The 20,830-nt window shown below is 38.5% G+C and overlaps 1 protein-coding gene across 1 annotated transcript in view; it reads right to left on the minus strand.

Moving 5' to 3' along the window:
• The window catches only part of nrg3a (neuregulin 3a), a gene marked incomplete at both ends in the record, with an annotated part of 353,495 nt that overhangs the window by 107,468 nt on the left and 225,197 nt on the right, over nucleotides 1–20,830 (minus strand). Inside the window, one exon of the mRNA XM_081351000.1 lies at nucleotides 10,003–10,132. Within this exon, the coding sequence (XP_081207126.1) occupies nucleotides 10,003–10,132 (130 nt within the window). The remainder of the gene's footprint in view (nucleotides 1–10,002; nucleotides 10,133–20,830) is intronic.

Raw genomic sequence — 20,830 nt, forward strand, 5'->3', positions numbered from 1 at the left:
TTAAGGAAAATGTAGACCTTGAGAATAAGGCTTTATAGGACAAGGCTGCTCTTGCTCTTTGTATTGTTCCAATAGATACTTTATCAGCGCCGCATGAATAGATTTTGTGGGGGAACTGAAATACTTAAACACCACATACAGTACAGTATAGAATGAAAGAGACTGTTGATGGAGGTAATGCATCTGCAGCAGAGAAAATGAAAAAAAGATAGAAAAATCATTTCATTTAGGCTTTAGATTGCCCCTTCCACAAATCCTCATGCATTTCCATTTGACACTGAAAATGAATGATTTTTTTGTTGTTTTGGTTTAGTATGGCTGCGGTTTGACATGCGACAAGTGCTTGAAATGAATTATGAAACAGAATTTACATTCTGATTCAAGTGTATGTGCATGCGGCCTCCAGCACGAGTGATTGAAATTACAAGTGCCTTCAATTTCCAACAATTTCAACCTCGTTAAGAAGACGCTCACATGCAAGAGCAAAAAATGAGCCCTCTAAAAACAGAAGTGCTCCACTGCCATCTAAACTGCCTCTTCTCACTACTTGTTTCCTTCCTTTCTATCCTTGCAAAACAACTCTTATCCACTCCTATCTTCCGACACATCGTCTTTCCAACCCTCCCACATCTCTCAGATTTTTCTCCTCCACATCCCTTGCAGACACCCGTGTCCTGACCAAAGATCTCAAAATCTCTTCACAATTTCCCCTTTCTGCTGTTCTTTTCCAATATATACCTCTTACTTTTTCATACCTTGTATTGTTTTCTCTTCTGAAGAGCTCTTCACTATCTGTCTGGCTAAACAATATTTACTTTTTCCGTTTCCATTCCTGTTCAGGTTTCCCAGCTGTTTCTGATACAGAAACAATTTTAAAAGCATCATGTCAGATGCAGAAAGCATAATGGTCGTAATTCCAACATCATGTGTCAGGGTAGAAATGCCCTTTATTCTGACATGCTACTATATATATATATATATATATATATAAGGTCAGCCAAAAGAAAAAAAAAATTGTCAATGCCTTTTCTGCACTAATATTTCCACTGTCTGACAGTATTTTATTTATTTTTTTAATGGCAAAAGAGGTTTTGCACTGTTGCAAGCTGTAAGTAAATCTGGCCCCAAATGCTATAGTAGAGCTGCACGAATCTGTTCATTGTTTTCATTTGTTCATCAATTGTGAGTAGACTGCTAAACAAAATACCATATCATTTATTAGAGGTTCTGACAAAATATTAATAGCTGCAGTCTGTTTAAAAAATATTTAATTAATTTGAATCAATTAAAAAAATTGGTTTGAATGAATGATTCAATGACTCACTCTTTAAGACTTGTTTAATAACTGAATGAATCAGCGTTTTTTAACAAATCTCTTAAATCAATGACAAATAAATGTTTTAAGTCACTTGTCACCTTCTTCTGGTGTAACAATTTGTAATTAATGTAATCTGAATTAAGGTGATTTCCTCCATTTTATTCGCAAGCGACATTAGCGTTTATATCCAAACCATAAACTTTTATCCCAGTACTTTTGTGATAATTTGAATTACAGCATTGTAACACAGAAATAATGATACAGTGTGGTTGAAAAGGTATGTGAAGCGATTTCATACCTATACATGAAAACACACTTCTCTCTGGGTCAGAGGCAGCATGAACGCAGATTTGAATGTTCATTGTGATCGTACTTGTCAAAGGTTTAATAGACATTGACATCGACAAATCACTGTCATTTAGGAATAAGATCGCTTGGCAGTTTGAATTGAGATCATGATCTTTTAACGATTAATCGTGCAGCTCTATGCTTCAGCATGCAACTTTTATGAACATAATAATAACTACATCAATTAGTACATAAAAAAAAAAATCACACCACAAGAATATAAAAAATTATCTAGTGAAGTCAAAAAGTAATTACAATTTTGGAAAATACAGGACCTTACAGATACACGGTTTCCCAATAGATTGATAAAAATACTTTTGCCAGATGATATAATCCCCAACATAACAGAATGTTGCTATGTAAAAAAAAAACAACAAAAAACAAAACAAAAAAAAACAAAAGATGTTGTTGGTCATGGTGAACAGGTCATAGCGGTAACTATATCAAGGGATAAAGTACAGTTGGAACTGTAGAAATATCCATTTCATTGCATAATAGCAGATCACTGCTTGTTCAGATATGCCAATCATTTATCCAGTCGTGGAAAATAACATTGCCAATAAAATGTGCAAGAAACAAATTCAGATTTATTTGACTTTCTTTTACACTTCACAGCAGATCTCTCTAACACTCTCTTCCTCTCTATCCCTCTAATCTGACCTGCCAGAGCATCCTATTGAGTCCCAGGATAGCTGCTCATAGATGAGGTGCTCTGAAGTGGAGTGAAAGAAACTCTTTTCTTCTACACAGTTATAAGTTTTACCTTGGCAGATATCACATCATTGCTATCTTATTCCATTATATGGGTGGATGAGCATCACATGGAAACCCACTGTTGTGCTTCGTTCAGCATGGGAAGGTCATGTCGGGTCTGATAAGAGGGGGATTTTCTCTGCCTCAGATTTGGCACAGAAACATCTTGGTTCATCCAAAGTGGCAGAATCTTCAAAGGCAAATCTTGTGTATTAAACAGTTTAGAATATTTAGCAGAGGAAAGCAATGCAAAACACCTGCTGAGGTTATAGGGCTGTGAGGTTGACAAACATCGTCTTTTCTTCTTTCTTTTTTTTCAATGGCCAGTTCAATGGGTAATCGTCACAGTCCACCTATACTGTAGCCCTCAAAGAAACAGAGGTTGCTGTAGTACACTAGCACCACAGAGACTGGAACGAAAGGTCTAATCTTTGTAATGTTTGTATCAGAGACATGCAAAGCTAGAATCTGTGTACTTTGGGGCTCTATGTCTCAAGCACTGACTAACAGGATTCCACTGCTGTTAGTTGAGTTCTTGGACACTATGTTCACAAAATCTTTGAAGTGTTTAGTTCTTAACGTTTTCTTCTCTATTTAGTTGAACTAAAATATCTTTAAAATGTATACACAAATATATACAGATGTTGTACATCAGCACCATACACACACGTCTGGTTCACTATCTTTGTGGGGACTCTCCACAGACGTCATGGTTTTTATACTGTACAAACGGTATATCCTATCCCCTTACACTAACCCTACCCCTAAACCTCCCCATCACACACATTATTTTGCATTTTTACAATTTCAAAAAAATACAATTTAGTATGTTTATTAACCCATTTCCCTCGTGAGGACCGCTGGCTGGTCCCCACAATGTAATTGTGACACAGACACAGACACACACACACACACACACACACACACACACACACACACACACACACACACACACACACACACACACACACACACACACACACACACACACACACACACACACACACACACACACACACATATATATATATAAAACAACAACAACATTTGAACAACATATATTGCCCTCCCTTTTAAAATGTATTTGAAATGTATTTTATTTGTGTATGGTTAGTTGCATTTAGCATTGTTTTTTTTTTCCTGCTATTCATCCTTATCCAGCAGTTCATCACCCATTTTTCAGTGCTGATTCACAAGTTAAGAACAGCTTTATCATATGTAATGTTCCTCGATCTAGCAAAATGGACTAGTTGTCGGTGACCTGGACCAAAGACTAGATAAAAGCCTTTTATAATGTCTGGGGAGCGCCAACTCTCACTGTTCCGGATCAATGAATTGCAAATTGGAAGATAGAGACACGAAAATGGCTTCCATCTTTGTGAATTTTCCTCTCATTGATTCCACACTTTCAGCGGCAGGCATTTTGTTTCATATGATGAGTTGTGATGTTTTAACAATAAAATCAGTATCACAAGCATACTCAATAATACATCCATTTCTGTTTCTCTCTCTCTCTCTCTCTCTGCTTATTCATGAGACAATGTTTGTCTGCATATTTGACAATAAATCTGCTTTGCATGCATTCATAATCCCTCCCCTGACAAAAACCCATTGCAAATGCTCCCTATATTTGCATCATAGCTTCAGGCTATAAACTGTAACCACAAAATTCACATCCAATTTAAAACCGTACAACACCACAGCCTATTGAAATTAATCGCACAATCTTGCTTCCCCCCAACAGTACTCTCAGACCAGAGGCCGTTAACAGTGTACACACGGCCCCTCAGCTGCAGGGGGCTTTGGTGAGGTCTCAACCCGTGTTCCAGCCCCATGTGGCAGCACACTGACAGATGGGATTGGTGCAGTGTTGTTGTGGCAGTAGAGGCTTACCTTCTCAACACTAAAAAGAGTTAAGATCTTACACAACGTACACCACTACCCAGCAGCGGAGGAGAAATCTAATGCCGACCTCCAGGATAGGATAAGCAAGCAGTGACTTAGTAAGGCTTTGTGCCAGCTTGGCTGATTGAAATAATGAAATAATGTAAATTGACTTCAATAGGTCAATCAATAAACTTCAACTTCAATAAATCAATATTTACATGATATCAGTTAATAAAATATGTTGTATTTCTGTAAATGTATAGCCTGGGTGTAAGCCCGAAGTTCGATCTGGTCTCGATCCATTGAGGAGTAATTATGCTCGGCTCCCAGAAGGCCGAGCCAATCAAATTGCCAGGGCGGGCGGTTACGTACTCAGCCACGTCATCAAAGAGTGGTTGGGTTGAATTAGTTTACAACAAAGATGACTGCCGCTGGAGAATTGAGATTTCACGAGTTCACACTTACAAATAAGTCAGATAGAATAAATGTGTGTATGAGATTTAACGAGTTCACACAAATAAGTCAGATAGAATAAATGCGTATATGACGTGCTGTCCGAGGAGAGGGCTGTTGGCTCGGTAGCCATACTCCCCCCGTGTTCCTGGTTGTGAGAGAACAAGCCAAGACAAGAGCGAGGATTCGGGGTGGTGGAGGGATGCTGAAAAACTGTCAAGGAGTGTTAGGTAAGTTGACAGAGTGAATATGCTTCCTCATGCTGATAGATAGGGTTAGGGTTAGACATTAGACATGGTATTGTTTGATGACAAGTTGATATTGGATTGATTATTTGTACGTGCTCCTCCCAAACTTTGTTTATGAAACATCATGTGTAGATTCCGCCATCGCATCTGTTAGAGGATATCCACAGCTCATTCATTTTAAAAGAGGAACAGAGAGCCGCAACATTTTGTTGGTTGAAAATATGAATGAAGAACATGCGTCATTTACTCCGTTGCTCTGATTGGTTGTAGGTCTATCCAATTGAGTGCAGAGTGTTTTTTTTTTTTTTTCCTGGTTCGGTTGAGACACGCCCCATAATCAAAGCCCTATGAAGCAGTATCAGACTCACATTCTAACTAGAATATGAGTATGACGAAGTCAGGCTAGTAAGTTTAAGTTAAATACGTAAAACCTAGAATGTTAGTTCCATATTTTTTTCGGTAAATTTCTGGCAACCACATCTGCATTTTTTTTTACAGTTAATTTTACAGATTTTTATTTATTTTATTTTTTTTTTTACAGTGGGACAGATTGTGTTTTTATGTCTCTAAAATCTTAGTGATAGCCCAGGTGAGGAGGCTTTTTTATGATTTTCCAAGTAGAAAGTAGAAAGACAAGACAGTGAATCATAAAGATACTATTCCCACAGGAAAAGAAACGGAGGCAATAGAAACAATTCAGCTCTAATGCTCTGGGAGGGACCACAAGCAGAATTTGATACAGAGAGAGAAGTGGACAGTGTAATTTACAAGGCAACAAACATTATCTACAAGAAATTGAATAAATGAATAAATAAAATAAATTATATACATATCATTTAAAAATAGGTTACTTCTAATACTGCTAATAATCTATAAAGTAGCTATGTGAAAATTAAAAAAATAATTAAATTAAAACAAATACAGAAATTGAAAACTGATTTTTCAAAAAGTTTTCACTTTCTGCATTTTGCTTATGTATGCAATATCAAACAGGCAGGACTGCAAATGGCTGGTGAATGTGATTTCACCGAGTACAACATGATCCTGGATCTACATCTTTGTTGAACCAATCAGATTTGAGGGACACGTTTACAGTTTATGTCAAGTTTAGGCTTAGGTGCTTCTACATCAGTGTTAGTCACCTATCATTTCCCTCTGATATTAGGGATAACTTATGGGTAGGTTTAGGTATAATAACACTTTTTGGATTTGTACTGGTAAAACCATAAAACTAATCCATATGAATTGAACAATTTAGTCCAAAATCTGGAGAGAGAAGATCATTTTATTTGACAAATAGATTGAATTTAGGCTTTTATTCACATATAAACATTCTTCACATCACGCACACATCAGTTATGGTAAATCGGAAGCTCAAGCATGTTCGCTTGAAGTGTGAGAACCAATTATACCAGGTTAACTCTTGTGTATTAAGAAAGTCAAGAAAGTTCAGTTGAACTTATGTTTATGTTCGCTGATCAAAGTTTAGATGTGAATAAAAGCCTAAATTAAATATGATCATCATATAAAGCGATCAAGTCTCTTCTAATTCATATGGATTAGTATTACATTCTCTTTATGAACTTATTAAAGAGTCAAAGTGTCAGTTGCATAGCTGTCTTTGAAGGGACAGAAAAATTTCAGATTTCATAAAAAAGTTCTCCATTTGTGTTCCGAAGATGAACGAAAGTCTTACAGGTTTGACACGACATGAGGGTGAGAAATTAATAAAATAATTACATTTTTTGGGTGAACTATCCCTTTAACACTTGAGAGGCCTTATTGTACTTTTAACATTTTTACACCCCTATTCGGTGCTTATGGGTTTGGAATTATATAGCGTATATGGAATTTGTCAACTTGTGTCTTGAGGTGCTCCAGAAACTGCTAAAACACAGATGGGTGGGTTCCTGGGTTATGATGCACAACCATGCACACTATGTTATCACATTGTTGTAAGCCCTAACATCCTCCTGCATATTGTGTTTATAGACCAGATGAGGCAGCTCTACAAAGAATCCACACACCCTATGAATCTAGGTCAACAGACACAAAGGGGTTGTTTTAGTGCAGCAAAGGAAACGGGATTCTCTACCTGCCATGTATCTTGCATCAAACATGCACAAACAGTTATTAAAATCAGTTGTTCGCCTCGTAGTGAGCAGCATCTATCGGTTGCTACCTTGTCCCTATTTAAACAGTTGTGACTCTCTCTCTCTTTCCATCAGTCTACTAAACTCTGGCTAACCCCAAACACTCCTGTTTTGTCTATGTTGTTTAGGTATCCAAACTAAATAAATATTTCAGAAGGAGGGGCTTTGCAGAAATTGTCAGGTTTTAGATTGACTGGGCAGAGGAGCTACAATAATGTACAACATGTGAAATTTTTTTTTATTTTTCAATATTAAAGCATATTCTATTACACCCAATACACAAAATTTAGCTTCCAAATTTCTGTCACATTTTCGTCATTAAAAATTGAATACAAAAAAAAAAAAAAAAAAAAAAAAATATACGGTTTGATTTGAATTGTCAATGTCATCAGTGAGGGTCTGACCATATATATATATATATATATATATATTTTTTTTTCAGTTCAGTTTAGACCAGTGGATCTAAACCTTTTTGAGTTCAAAGCCCTCCAATTGTCCTCAAAAATAACTAGACATAACTTGGCATAACTAGAAAGATGTAGATTCATTATAAAGTAAAATTATATTATATATTATATTTTACATGATAAATGTAAAAATACATTTATTTAGCGCTTTTCTCTGCACTCAAAGCGCTTTACATATGAGAGAGGGAATCTCCTCCACCACCACCAATGTGCAGCATCCACCGGGATGATGCAATGGCAGCCACATCGCGCCAGAACACTCACCACACACCAGCTTATTGGTAGAGAGGACACAGAATGATGAAGCCAATCAGTATATATATATATATATATATATATATATATATATATATATATATATATATATATATATATATATATATATATATATATATATATATATATATAGTATATATGGGGATGATTAGGAGGCCACGATGATAGACCGAGGCCAATGGGCAAATTTGGCCAGGATGCCGGGGTTAAACCCTGACTCTTTTTCCGAAGGACATCTTGGGATTTTTAATTACCACAGAGAGTCAGCATCTCGGTTTAACGTCTCATCCGAAGGAAGGTGCTTGTTACAGTATAGTGTCCCCATCACTATACTTGGGCATTAGGACATGCAGTGATTCCAAAAAAATAAAAAAAATAAAAATAAAAATCATTATAACGTTACTAGCCAAGTGCAGAGTACCATGTTCCATACTCACCAAAGCCACTTTTTTCTTGAATTTGATGCTTGGTGGGTGTTAATTGTGGACCATGGTAGCCTGTTGAGCCATAGACTCATATGGTTAGAGCACACTGCCTGTACATGATACTTAGCTTAGCTTTTAGATCTTTGAGCACAATGGTACCCTTACACTGATAGCACTTAAGCAAATTGATGAGTGAAAGTGACTGGTTGCTTACTTCAAGCATAATACTTTGTGCTCAATGAGAGCCAGTAAATGTAAAATCCAACATAACCATTCAATGTAAATTGCATTATGGGTTACAGTACATAAATTGCATTCTTGATGCAGCCCTGTACATCCAATTTTAATAAAACAAAATTACACTGCCAGACTGTGCAAGACTCAACTAAAAAGGGCAGTCGGATAAAGGCAGCCAAGAAACAACGTTATAACTACAGGTGTCTCAAAAAACATCTAAAGTAGCACAAAGCTTCAATACTGTTAATATAGAGTCCAAACATATATTATAGCTCAACTCAGTGCTTGTCACTTCCTGTTTCAGTTATTGTGAAGGCTAAAAGCCCAGTTCTATATAACCATAAACCATTCATGCATGCAAACTACTTGAAATATCAACAAAGAGTGGCATTCAGCACAAACTATACTGTATAGCTTTTTGTGGATGATTAAAATGCCCTGAAAACTGCTGCAATGCAAACGGATTTTGTCGCTTTATTCTTTCAATAGAATCCACATTCTCCAGTGAATTGATCCTTTGAGAGCATCAAAACCTTGCTTTGAGGAACAGACAGATGCATGGATGTCCTTGGCTTTAAGTTGGGAGGGAAGAGTGTTCTGGGAATTAATCAGAGCCAGAACATTTGAACTAGCTTAGCTTCAGTCAAATAAATGGGCCACCTAAAACAACACCAATTACCACTGATTAAAATGAGGACACTTGGCTTCTGCTCCTTCTTGGCTCTTAAGTTCCAAACATGCAATGTCTCTGTGTTCCATTAGGCAAATGAGAAAAAAAGACTGCTCAAGCAAAACCTACGGCAGTGAACCCTCACATCCAGGAAATGTTATTTGAAATTGTGCTCATGCTTCGTACAAAAGGTGAACACATCAGTGTCAGAAATTCTCTGCCTCCATTTTGTGAATCCTATTTTCAACCTTGAAAAAAAGCCTGCAGATCCAAAACAAGCCTCTAATGAACTTCTGCAAAGTGCCACTTTTAATTAGCAGAGAAGGGACCTTAGACAGCTCTCAGGCTATGACAAAGCTGTCATCGTTAGCATGACTAAGAGCTTCATGCAACAGCGAGAGTCCCAGAGAGGAGGCCAAATAAGACACAAGAGTAGAAAAAGGATGTGGAAGAGGGGAGAGAGAGAGAGAGGGAGAGAGAGAGAGAGAGAGAGAGAGAGAGAGAGAGAGAGAGAGAGAGAGAGAGAGAGAGAGAGAGAGAGAGAGAGAGAGAGAGAGAGAGAGAGAGAGAGAGAGAGAGAGAGAGAGAGAGAGAGAGAGAGAGAATTTACTGACATATTTCCACAAGGATCATTCTCTCCGAAAATGGGATATGGAATTGTCATTTCTCTGAAACCGTATAGAGCCTCCCATCCATAGTGATTGCATTTATTTCTTGAGCAAACCTTTCCCTCCAATACATACTGTAAACAGGAAGTGCAGCCATACCTGCAGTGTTTGTGTGGGCCACTCAGGGTCTCGATGACAAAGCACTCCCCGTCATTCAGGCAATAGGCCAGGTCTTTCTCCTGACAGGGTTTGAAATGCTCCGATTTCAAAGGCGGAAGAGTTGGTGATGCTGAAGGATAAAGAAGAAAAGGAAAATTCCGTCATGTAACAGATTAAGAGGACAAATATGTCAGCTAGGTGAGTAAAAGTTTAGGAGAGCATTTTTTTTTATCCAAAGTTAAACATACTTTAAAATGTCCCACTTTTTTATGTCTCACAAACGAAAGAAAGTCATATAGGTTTGCAATGACATGAGGGCTGAGTGAAGAGATCGTTCACCCAAAAATTCAAATTCTGTTATCATTTAAATGTTTACAAGCATAAAAATCCCTTATTACATTTATGTTCTTAGAATATAATGGCATTGGACTACATTGCAATTTAAAAGTTTACTAGAGGTTTTGAACACAATCTATCAGCTTTCTTTTCAGATTACACCATTTTAAGCATTGCCAAGAAGTAGTACATGAGGCTCTGAAGTCTTTTGGCAGAGTGTTTCATGACCATTAAAATCAATAGCTTTCGACACTTCCCCTTCCACAATACTTTATAATCTAAGACATCTCCTTAGAAAAAAAGAGTGATATCAAAGATTACCATCAGACAATGCAAGAGGCCTAAAGGCCTGCTCACATATCGCATCTTTTGCGCGCGCAAGTTCGTTATTTCAAATGTAGCCGCGCGGTATGCGCGCTCACAATGGAAGCGACGCGGTCGCGGTGCGACGCGCTCGTTTTTTCTAAGCGCGTCCGCGCCGCATCGAGATAAAAACATCTCAACTTTTCTGAATGCCGCAAGCGCACCGCAGGTCACGTGATGTTAGCAACGACAGACGCCTCCGGAGCGCAACCACCCGAGCGCTTTGGAAAAAGGAGAACGCGGCGCGCCTAGCGTTTTCGACGCGTTTTTATGCACGATATGTGAGCGCGGCCTTATACCTCTCTGAAACAAGCAACCAAATTTCTCCTTGTTACAGGGAGGGGCCTGTTGTACAGTGTGCATGAATTTGGTTTGCTCCTGATCCATTACTGAAAGATGATCGATGATAACAATGAAGTAATCACTCTCTCTGGCTTCTTAGAATTAATACAGGAGTCTACTATTTGGGAAAAGACTTCATTGTGATTAATGATGCCAAGTTCACTTTGCTAAAGCCAACATAATAAGGTAACCTTGCACTTATTACAGTCCTCACAACGTGTGCAAGCTTACCTGGTGAAAATCTGCAAACAGAACTAATAATATGCCTGAGAGACTTTGACTGACATTCATATTAAAAACTGGAAATACAAAGCATTTGAATGCTTGCCATGAATACATACCATGAACTGAGAGAGGGAAAATGGTTATAGGTGGACAAAGGTTGCCAAGTATAATGAACAAACAAGACAAAATATAAGGACATGGTCAATTACACAAAATGATTTTCTATATGGAAAATATATTAATATATTATGTACAATGTGTTATGTATAAGTATTACAGTATGTCCAATTTCAATTTCAATTAACTCCTCATTTAAACTGCTTAAAGTTGGGCGATATGATCACAATTTTAGCCCTGATTTGAACAAAAACTTCCAAGTTTCATCATTCTCAATATCACCATATAACAAATTCATTAACCCAACCTACCACTACTGTAGGTTTAGTCAACCTAAAATTGAATCAGAGATATAAAGCTGTATAGGATGTCCGATTTTACCCGCATACAGTACACTGACAAAGCAATATATAGCTAATCTCAACTGCTTGATTATAGTTGCATATGTTAACTAAATATTTCCTAGAAATATATCTAAAATTTGATGTATAGTACATCCAACTTTATCCACATACACGCAGTATAAAGCAATATATACTAAACAGCAAATCTTAACTGTTTGATTCTTTATATTGTCATAAAACTATATTATCACCCAGCTCTGTTCTGCTAAATGCAAGGCATCAAGATTATTATAAACATTAGCATCATGTTTTTTCTGTAAAGATGCTTTGAACAATGTGAAAAGTGCTATACAAATGACTTGGCTATACTGTACAACTTGACTCGGCTTGTTTGATTGCATTCATTCAAATTATCCTTGTATGTGTCAATTAAATAGCCTAGAAATCTAGACGCACCCTAGCGGCAGCAAAATGTATTTTGCAGCCAGGGCAGTCTAGCAACTCTCCATTGACTTTCGAGCTGCAAAAACCTAAATTGGGTCAGGCCAATCACGTCGTGTATAGAATAGGCGGGGTGGGCTTAACATAATGACGACAGAGTTGCGATGGTTACCTGCCACTTGAAAACAAAGAATGGCAGCTGCTGGCGAACATCTTTCGAATCGGCTTTGTCCGCGACTCTGGAGGACTTGGAGTTAAGTTTTTCTTTGAGAAAAGCATAGAACGGCACTTAAAGGGGGGGTGAAATGCTATTTCATGCATACTGAGTATTTTACACTGTTAAAGAGTTGGATTCCCATGCTAAACATAGACAAAGTTTTATAAATGTAATTGCACGTTTGAAGGAGTATTTCTGTGCCAAAAATTGTCCTTCCGGTTTGTCACAAGTTTCGGAAAGTTTTTTTCGAGTATGGGTATGTGTGACGTCAGATGTAACGGAATTTCCTAATATGGGTCCTAAGGGCACTTCTCCGGTAAGATCGCGGGCGCGGGCGCACTCGTAGAACAGAGAAAGAGAGCGTAAGCAGTTCGCCATCAAAGCGCCCTGCCCGGCTTTTGGGAAGCCAATGTCACCAAAGAAGTGTGTTTTTGGTTGCCAGGGCAAGACAACCCTGCACAGATTCCCAAAGAACCCAGCGTTAAGGCACCAGTGGATGGAGTTTGTTTTCCTGAGCATAAACGGAGTTGTGTAGACTGTTTGTTCCCTGCATTTCGACAATGATTGTTTTATAAACAAAGCCCAGATCGACGTATTTGCAGATCGTCTAATGCTTAAGGATCGAGCAGTCACAATGATAAAGGTTCGGTGAGTAAAACTGCTTCTAATCTATTGTCTCTGTGTGTTGTTACTAGCTCGGTGCGTTAGCACAGCTTTAGCTTCGCCCACACGGCCCGCCTCCAGCCGCTCGTTTTTTTCCGGAAAGACTCGGTACATCCAATCTTTCTTAATATAATATAATAAAACTAAAGACTTTTTGGAGAAATGAAGGGTGCAATACTACTCTACTCAAGATTAACAGGAGATTGAGTGAAAATGAGCATTTCACCCCCCCTTTAAGTCATTCTTAAAAAAAGGAAGATGTGTTCGTAGTTTTGCCGGCCAGAAATGGCAAAAGTTGAATCTATCAATTAGCTCGCTGTTGGGAAAACGCTCTGGTTGGTTGAAGCGCTGTCCTATTGCGTGCAGAGGGAATTTGAAAGATAGCCATTTATCCCGCCCCTCAGATTGAGCCGTGTCTATGGTAAGTTGCCAGACCCAACATCTTGATGTAGGTCTGGCTTGCCAGGCTATCAATTAAACAATTTGATTACAAAATATCAATATTTGGTTAATTGCAGATAATGACTGCTGAGTAGGAAAAAACGTTTAGGATTGAATTTTATTATTGAATCCTTATAGCTGTGGGTGATGTATTCATGCTTATTAATTTTCAAAATATTCACCAGGTCTTCTGAGGCTAATTTGGCATGCTTTTAGGGTGCTAGGTGATAGAACGCCCCAGAGGAGGATCTTAGAACCTTAATAAACAAAACTATAAATGTTTTTAATAAAAACACAATTAATTTCCCAATAATTGCATCTGGGTGCATTGCCAGACCTTTTGACAAACTGCTGTCGAAATCAATGCAAAGCGCTTGTGCTTTGTGTTCAAAGCAAAAAGGGTTGAGCAGTGGACAAGATCTCTATTAGTCATCCTTCAGAACACTGATGATATTGATAACTGCTTAGTAGCCCATCAGCCTCATAACTGAGTCCTTTTCCTTGAGATTCACAGTGGGGCTGGTTTCCTCCAGACTGTCAGTTTCCTCTGTCAGGAGGTGAGATAGGGCCAAGTGTCTAAGAGATTGGAAATCTACTCAGACCCTGACATCCCCTCTGTCTTAGTTTGTTTCCGTGGGCTGAGGCAGGTGTGGGCTGTTAAGGGATGGGGTTCCCCAGGGCCAAGCACCGATGCCGTCACTCAGATGTGACATTCCCCCAGAGTGCCTGGCGGCTTGACATACAGTGAAGGTCACAGAGAATCGATTAGCACAGAAGCAGCAATACACACAGGGGACAGACAGTGCGGACAACACTCTCAGAGTTAGCTTACGATTTATGTGTCTCACTGAAATGATGACTTAAAGGGATAGTTCATCCAAAAATCTCAATCATTTACTCACCTTATCCCTTTAAATAAAATTACTTAATGTCATATTAGAACCGAACCCTCCAAAAAATGGTCACAAGACTAAACTGCAATATACACTTGCTTTTACTTATAAAAACATTGAAAAGTATCATATTTTTGAATCAACAGTATGCCCATATGCACAGCAAAATCAGGTAGGGGGCAAATATCTATCCAGGTGAGGAGCAAATTTGGTTTAAACCATTTATGATCTTTACCATTTGAAGCATTTGAAATACTAAGCATAATCGTTGTTAGATCTAGTGTAAACGCAGTGTAAGGCTTTGAAAAACAGCTAAGGTATTCTGTAAGTAACTTAGTATCCATGAGTCTCTTTCAGTGTCCAGTCCAGTGCTTTGTAAAGTTGAGCAACTATATCTTCTGGTTGTGATCAAATGCATCAAAAGCTTGTGATATCAGAGAAGCAAGTCAACAAAATAGCTGCTTATCTATGGAAACTCATTTCTGGCGAAATGTCAAATCTCTGACGGAGCTTCAGCAACCCAGCAGCGGAGATTCACTGATACAAATCTTTTCAAAAAAAGATCACAGTTTACAAGCTGAGGCTTCAATAATTTGTTTCATCATAGACGTGATGTAGTGAATAGCTAAGCTCCACTGGCCTTGAACTCATAGATTTGAATTCCCTCATTACAGAGCACTTGTTGTTAAGAAATGTCAGACAATACTGACAATCTCTCTCTGGCTGTCTTACTATCACACCCATCTCTCTCCCTCCGTTTCTCATCTAAATGCAGAGGTCAATGGCAATTTCTTGTCACCGAAAGAAGACCACCTCCCATGCCATTAGTTCAGCAGGCCGCGCGGTGCCTGTGGTCCCTCTGTTGGCTGACAAGCTCAGGACTTTGTTTTTCTGGCCAGTCATTTACAACGGCCCTCAAGTCCCCCTGCAGCACAATGTTCTGGTCTGCAGCCATGCCAAGGTGCAAGAACAGAGCAGGGCCAATAGGAAAAAACACAGGGAATAAGTGTCGGGAATGATGGATGTGACCAGAGGAAGAGGCATTCAGTGGAAACCAATACAGCAAGCAATGGAATCTGGTAAAATGTTTTCCCATAGGAAGGAAAAATCATAAATGAGAACTTTTTATTTATTTATCTGAGACAGCAATGAGATTAAATGGAGACTTGCTGAAGTCTCCTGCCCCTCACATGTTTGTCCTGAGGAAAAAAAAAAACTTACTTGTAACAACAACAACTATTATTATTATTATTATTATTATTATTAATCTCTCGTTTCTTGGTTTCAGAAGAGATCCCGGCAGTTCTCAGATTTTCCAAAATCCAGATCACAAAAGTTAGAGATTTTAATACCATCTCAAACACTCATAATCATATTCTTTTAAAACAATTTGTTCTATAATATCTAGAATATCCATACCAGGGGGCCACTAGGGGGTGCTAGGGGGTCTGTAAAATATGAGGAAAATTACGTTAATATGCACTTATTAATGAAATACTATTAACATATTTGACAATAATAATTAAGACCATGAAAATTAGAGAAAATATAACCATAGTATTCTGTAGAAAAAATCATTTTTAATAGTAAGAAGAAAATAAATCTGCATGATGTTAAACAAACAAACAATTAAAACAACTAAATAAATAAATTTCAGATAATAATTAAAAACATTTTTTTAGTACAAAGCCTAATTATTATATCAGGGAATAATAATTTAATTAATATAATTTTTTGATTTAATGTATTTTATACAAGAAAATGTATAGCTGCATGCCTTTATTTTTTTAGGAAGGGGTTCCTTACAAGGGGATCATCACAGTTTCTCCTTCAAACACACACCGACCACATCAACCCCCCTACAAAAATTGTAGCTGCTATGTGAAAGGATCCTCTCACTGTTACAAGAGATATGAATGTTCTGCCTTATCTTGTACAGTACCTGTAGCCACACCCAGGAGCCTGATACACATATCAGCACACAGTATGATGTAGGTCTGATGATAGCGGCCTCACTCAGAGTTATTCAATAAAGATAGCAAGTCTCCTTCACTCCCTCCTCTTATGCAACATCATTTATCTTCACAATAATATCTGTTAAGCACCCAGCATCCTACCAGGCATAAATACCACCAGTGTGGTACATATGTATCACTGTGTGTCCGTGTCTGCTTGTAGCCCTGTGGTGAAGCACACACTTCCTGCTTTATATTCCGATCAATTGCAGTCACGCAGTGGAGTAAAGGCGATCGATGGACGGCATGCAGGAAAAAGCTGATAAACTAAAGGATACAGAGCTATGTTAACCAACACAGAGAGAAAGAGAAAGAGAAAGACAGAGAGAGAGAGAGAGAGAGAGAGAGAGAGAGAGAGAGAGAGAGAGAGAGAGAGAGAGAGAGAGAGAGAGAGAGAGAGAGAGAGAGAGAGAGAGAGAAAGGAAGGAAGGTAGGAAGGAAGGAAGGAAGGAAGGAAAGAAGGAAGGAAGGAAGGAAGGAAGGAAGGAAGGAAGGAAGGAAGGAAGGAAGGAAGGAAGGAAGGAAGGAAGGAAGGAAGGAAGGAAGGAAGGAAGGAAGTGCATTATATTCCTAAAAATGATGGCTCCAAACGTGATTTGGCCCCCAAAAAATATTGTGATTATTTTGACCAATCTTGTGAATTTGACTTGAACCACAATGTGATAGATGCAACAAAACAATGTGATAGAAGCAACAAAAACACATTGACTGAACACATTGATACATTGATACAGTTATTCTGATTTTATTGCAATTAATTTTGCAGCCATAATTACACTAATGATTTATTATACATATTTTTCCAACTCTAAATTCGAATTTTATCTAAATTAATACACTAATTAATATTAGTGTGAATGGCTATGTTGCCTGGAAACTGCAAACAACCTACAGTTACTGGAGTATAATCGCAGATAATTCTGATCATTATGTACATTGTTCAGAATTGGTTTCTGTTATCATACTGTTGCTGCCGGCTGTAAATAAAACTATAACCCACCCGAGTCTGTGAGTTAAGGTGATTTTATCATGTTTTGCGTCAATGCTAATAACATCTCTATCCGTCATAAAAACACTGTAATGCAAAGCCTCTTGTGGCTTATTGCTTTAACATCACCCAGTGCCTAGAAATGGCGTCTATCTCCTCTGCACACACTCTCACTCACAATGGCTGTTGTGAGTCTGGTGTGTGCTGTGCACTGCTGCATTGCAGATGTTTGGAATGGCAGTCAAAGTCTCTGCTGTGACGGAAGACTTCAACACGCGCCGATTAAACTGACAAACGTCTTGCATGACACGTGGAGCGTCTGCACGTCTGAAAAGAGAGAACTCTTATGTGAGGAGAATTAGCCACTGCTAATGTGATCTTTTAGAACATAAAGAGTCTTATGTTACTTTGGCTGGCATCTCAATAGCTCCAGCCATCAGCTCTTTGTGGGCAGACAGTCTTGTGTGTCCAGCTGCTGTTGGACAAGAAAATGGATCTCTCTGTGCATTATGAAAACACCCTTTTTTTCACAGTGCATCTCAAATGCCTGCTCTCTCTCTCTGTTTCTCTAACTCTCCAGAACTCAGAGCTGGCGTTCATCCAGTCTAAACATAACCCTCTTTTCATACATTCTATCCCCTATTACTCGCTCTCTGTCCATTCATCCCATCCATGCCATGCTCTCCTGGCCCTGGTCCAGTTCTAACAGCATGTTCTGTCTTGATTAGCATTTGGGGTAAATATCCACAACTCCAGTCCCACAGCTGAAGAGCATTAGCATCTTTAACAAACAGACAAACCAGAGAGTGTATAAAGCACTCATCTATAGGTGTCAGGATGAAAGCAAAGCTGTTGGGACCTCAACCTTTCAGTCCTCTCTCTCTCTCTCTCTCTCTGTCCCACTTACAGAGTTTCTGTCTATTTTATCTGCTGGCTTTGTCACACTTGGCTTTCATCATAAAGCACAGAATTAGACAACCTCTCATGAGAAAAGCTTGACAACATACATTTTTGCAAAGACAGAAATATGTAACCCCAGGTATAAATCGCTGCAATTTCCGGGTAAATATATATACTAGAAGTGTATTACAGGATTTAAAAAGCTGAAAATACCTCCATTGAACGTTTTTGCCTAATTTTTTTCCAACCCTGCTTAAGTTCGTCCCAATGTTGAGCTTCATTGGAAGACCTGCATGACTTCTCACAATTCAGGTGTATAATTTATCAAAGGTTTCCAATGGCTTTAAGGTCAGGGGACTGAGGAGGCCACTTAAAGATTTCAAAATGCTGAGCATAAGCACTTTCATTGCAGGAAACTTTGTTGCATGCACAGTGTGTTTGGAATCATTGTCATGTTGGAAATTACACATTTGCTCTCCAAATAGATTGGCTATATTGTGTTCAGCAGAATCTTCAAGTATTAGGCCGACATCCTTCCAACACTTGCCGCAGACATGCGTCTCCAATACCAATGTTTCCCCTGCCGTGCTTAAAGGCGCCACGCATGCATTTGGTATTAAAACACGCCAGTCATCTCCTACGAACATACCTGACACCATCCTGTGATATAGGTTGTTAAATTTTGACTCGTCGGATTGCAGAACATGGCTGCAATCTTCCACAATCCAGTCCTTTTTTTTTCTTCTGGCAAATGGAAGGTGTTTTTTTTGCAATAGATAAAATAAATAGCCTAAATGGTTTCTTTACTGGTACACAAGCTCTCAATCCAGCCTCTTACAGCCGTTGTCGTACAGTTCAGGATGAAATTGGAGGTTGGAGGTCTCATCCGGGTCTTTAGAAAGCTGTTTTGAGGTGGTCCCACATCAGGGATGGAAATTAGCACCCGCCACCAGCCAAATGCGGGTGATTTTGTGTTGTGGCGGGTAAACTCGCTTCACCTACCGGCCACCGTGGCGGGTAGGCCTAAATAAAAATAGCATACTGTTTCACCCGGACGGCTGACACTTTTAGAGGAGGCACACCCTTCAAAGAAAATGTTGCGTTACATCGCAGGCGTTAAGAGGTCTGCAGAGAAAACATGAACTCACTTCAGAAAAACGGACTTTCCTGTCCTCTCAGCCGCTATATTGCAGTAGCGCGCACTCTTCAATTGCAAGCGCAAATGCGGTGGAGCGCGCTGTATATCGCTTCACTATATAAAAAACCCGCGTTGTCCAGATTCAGTATCTGCGGTCAGACGAGATGGTGTCAGGCTATAGGCTATGTCAGTGTCATTATTCTATCGTTATTTTCATAACTTGTTACGAAAAAAAAAAATCTCATCTCAGAAAAACGAAATTTCATGTCCTGTCATCGTTATACTGTGCTCGTAGCCTGCACTCTTTAATTGCACGCGCAAATGCGCCGGCGCGCGCTGTATCACTTCACTAAAGCGCAAAAGTAATACGAGCATGCAACGTCGTAAATTAGTAAGTTATTAGATTAGATTAGATTATTGGTACGTCATGTGTTTTGCATGCAGGTATGATGTTCATTCTATTTATCAGAAGCAGCTTCCATGTTTCTTTAACAGTTCTTGTAAGTATTGTGTATCACCATGGTAGCCAAACTGTTGTTTCCATAACCCCAAAATGCCACTTATTGGTTATTTCTATATTTTTATATGACTGTGGTGGCTCATACCAAGATTGTATTAACAAAAACTAGTTTGGGACTGCTATTTAATATCTTAACCTTGTAGGCCTATACTGTTTATTTATCAGTATTAGTCGTATTCTTATATTTTATTATGTTAAGTAAAGGGGGACAGAACTTGTGTGTGTCAACAATTTTTGTGTAAACAAATGTATTATAATAGGCCTACATAATTCCTAAAAAGGTGGGTCGCAGCTTGATGACCATGGGGAAATGTGGGTCCCATGGCCAAACTATTCAAAACATCATTCAATGTGAATTATGATAATCGTAATTAATAATCGTAATTACAATTTCAAGGGAATAATCGACAAATATGATTTTTGTCATAATCGTGCAGCCCTAACTGGAAGCCATAAAAGACCACGAATCATCCAAATGTTTAATCTGCCCTACTCATTTAATGAAATGTATATCAGTTCATGCTGTGTGTGTATAAGAGAGAAAGAGAAAATGTCAGTATTTCATTGAGACTTGAGATTAAATAAACTGCTTGAGTATAGTAGATCTTGTAGTATTAATTTTCACATGCAGTTACACATTGTCGGTTAAAAACAAGAAAGTGTCTGGTAAAAACATTGAGTGGCTGGTAGATTTTGAAATCCACCAGCCACAGTGGCCAGTGGACAAAAAAGTTAATTTCCATCCCTGTCCCAAATTCTAGTGATTTTCATCCTCCTGTCAAAATGCTCACTAGTCTTCCTTGACCAGCCATAGCACTTTACATTCTGCATGGTAGTGGTCTCGCTCTTCTTTGAAAAAAATTCTGTGGACATTGTGACCATTCA

This window comes from Scardinius erythrophthalmus, assembly GCF_964197995.2.
Source record: "Scardinius erythrophthalmus genome assembly, chromosome: 21".
Classification (NCBI taxonomy): Eukaryota; Metazoa; Chordata; class Actinopteri; order Cypriniformes; family Leuciscidae; genus Scardinius; species Scardinius erythrophthalmus.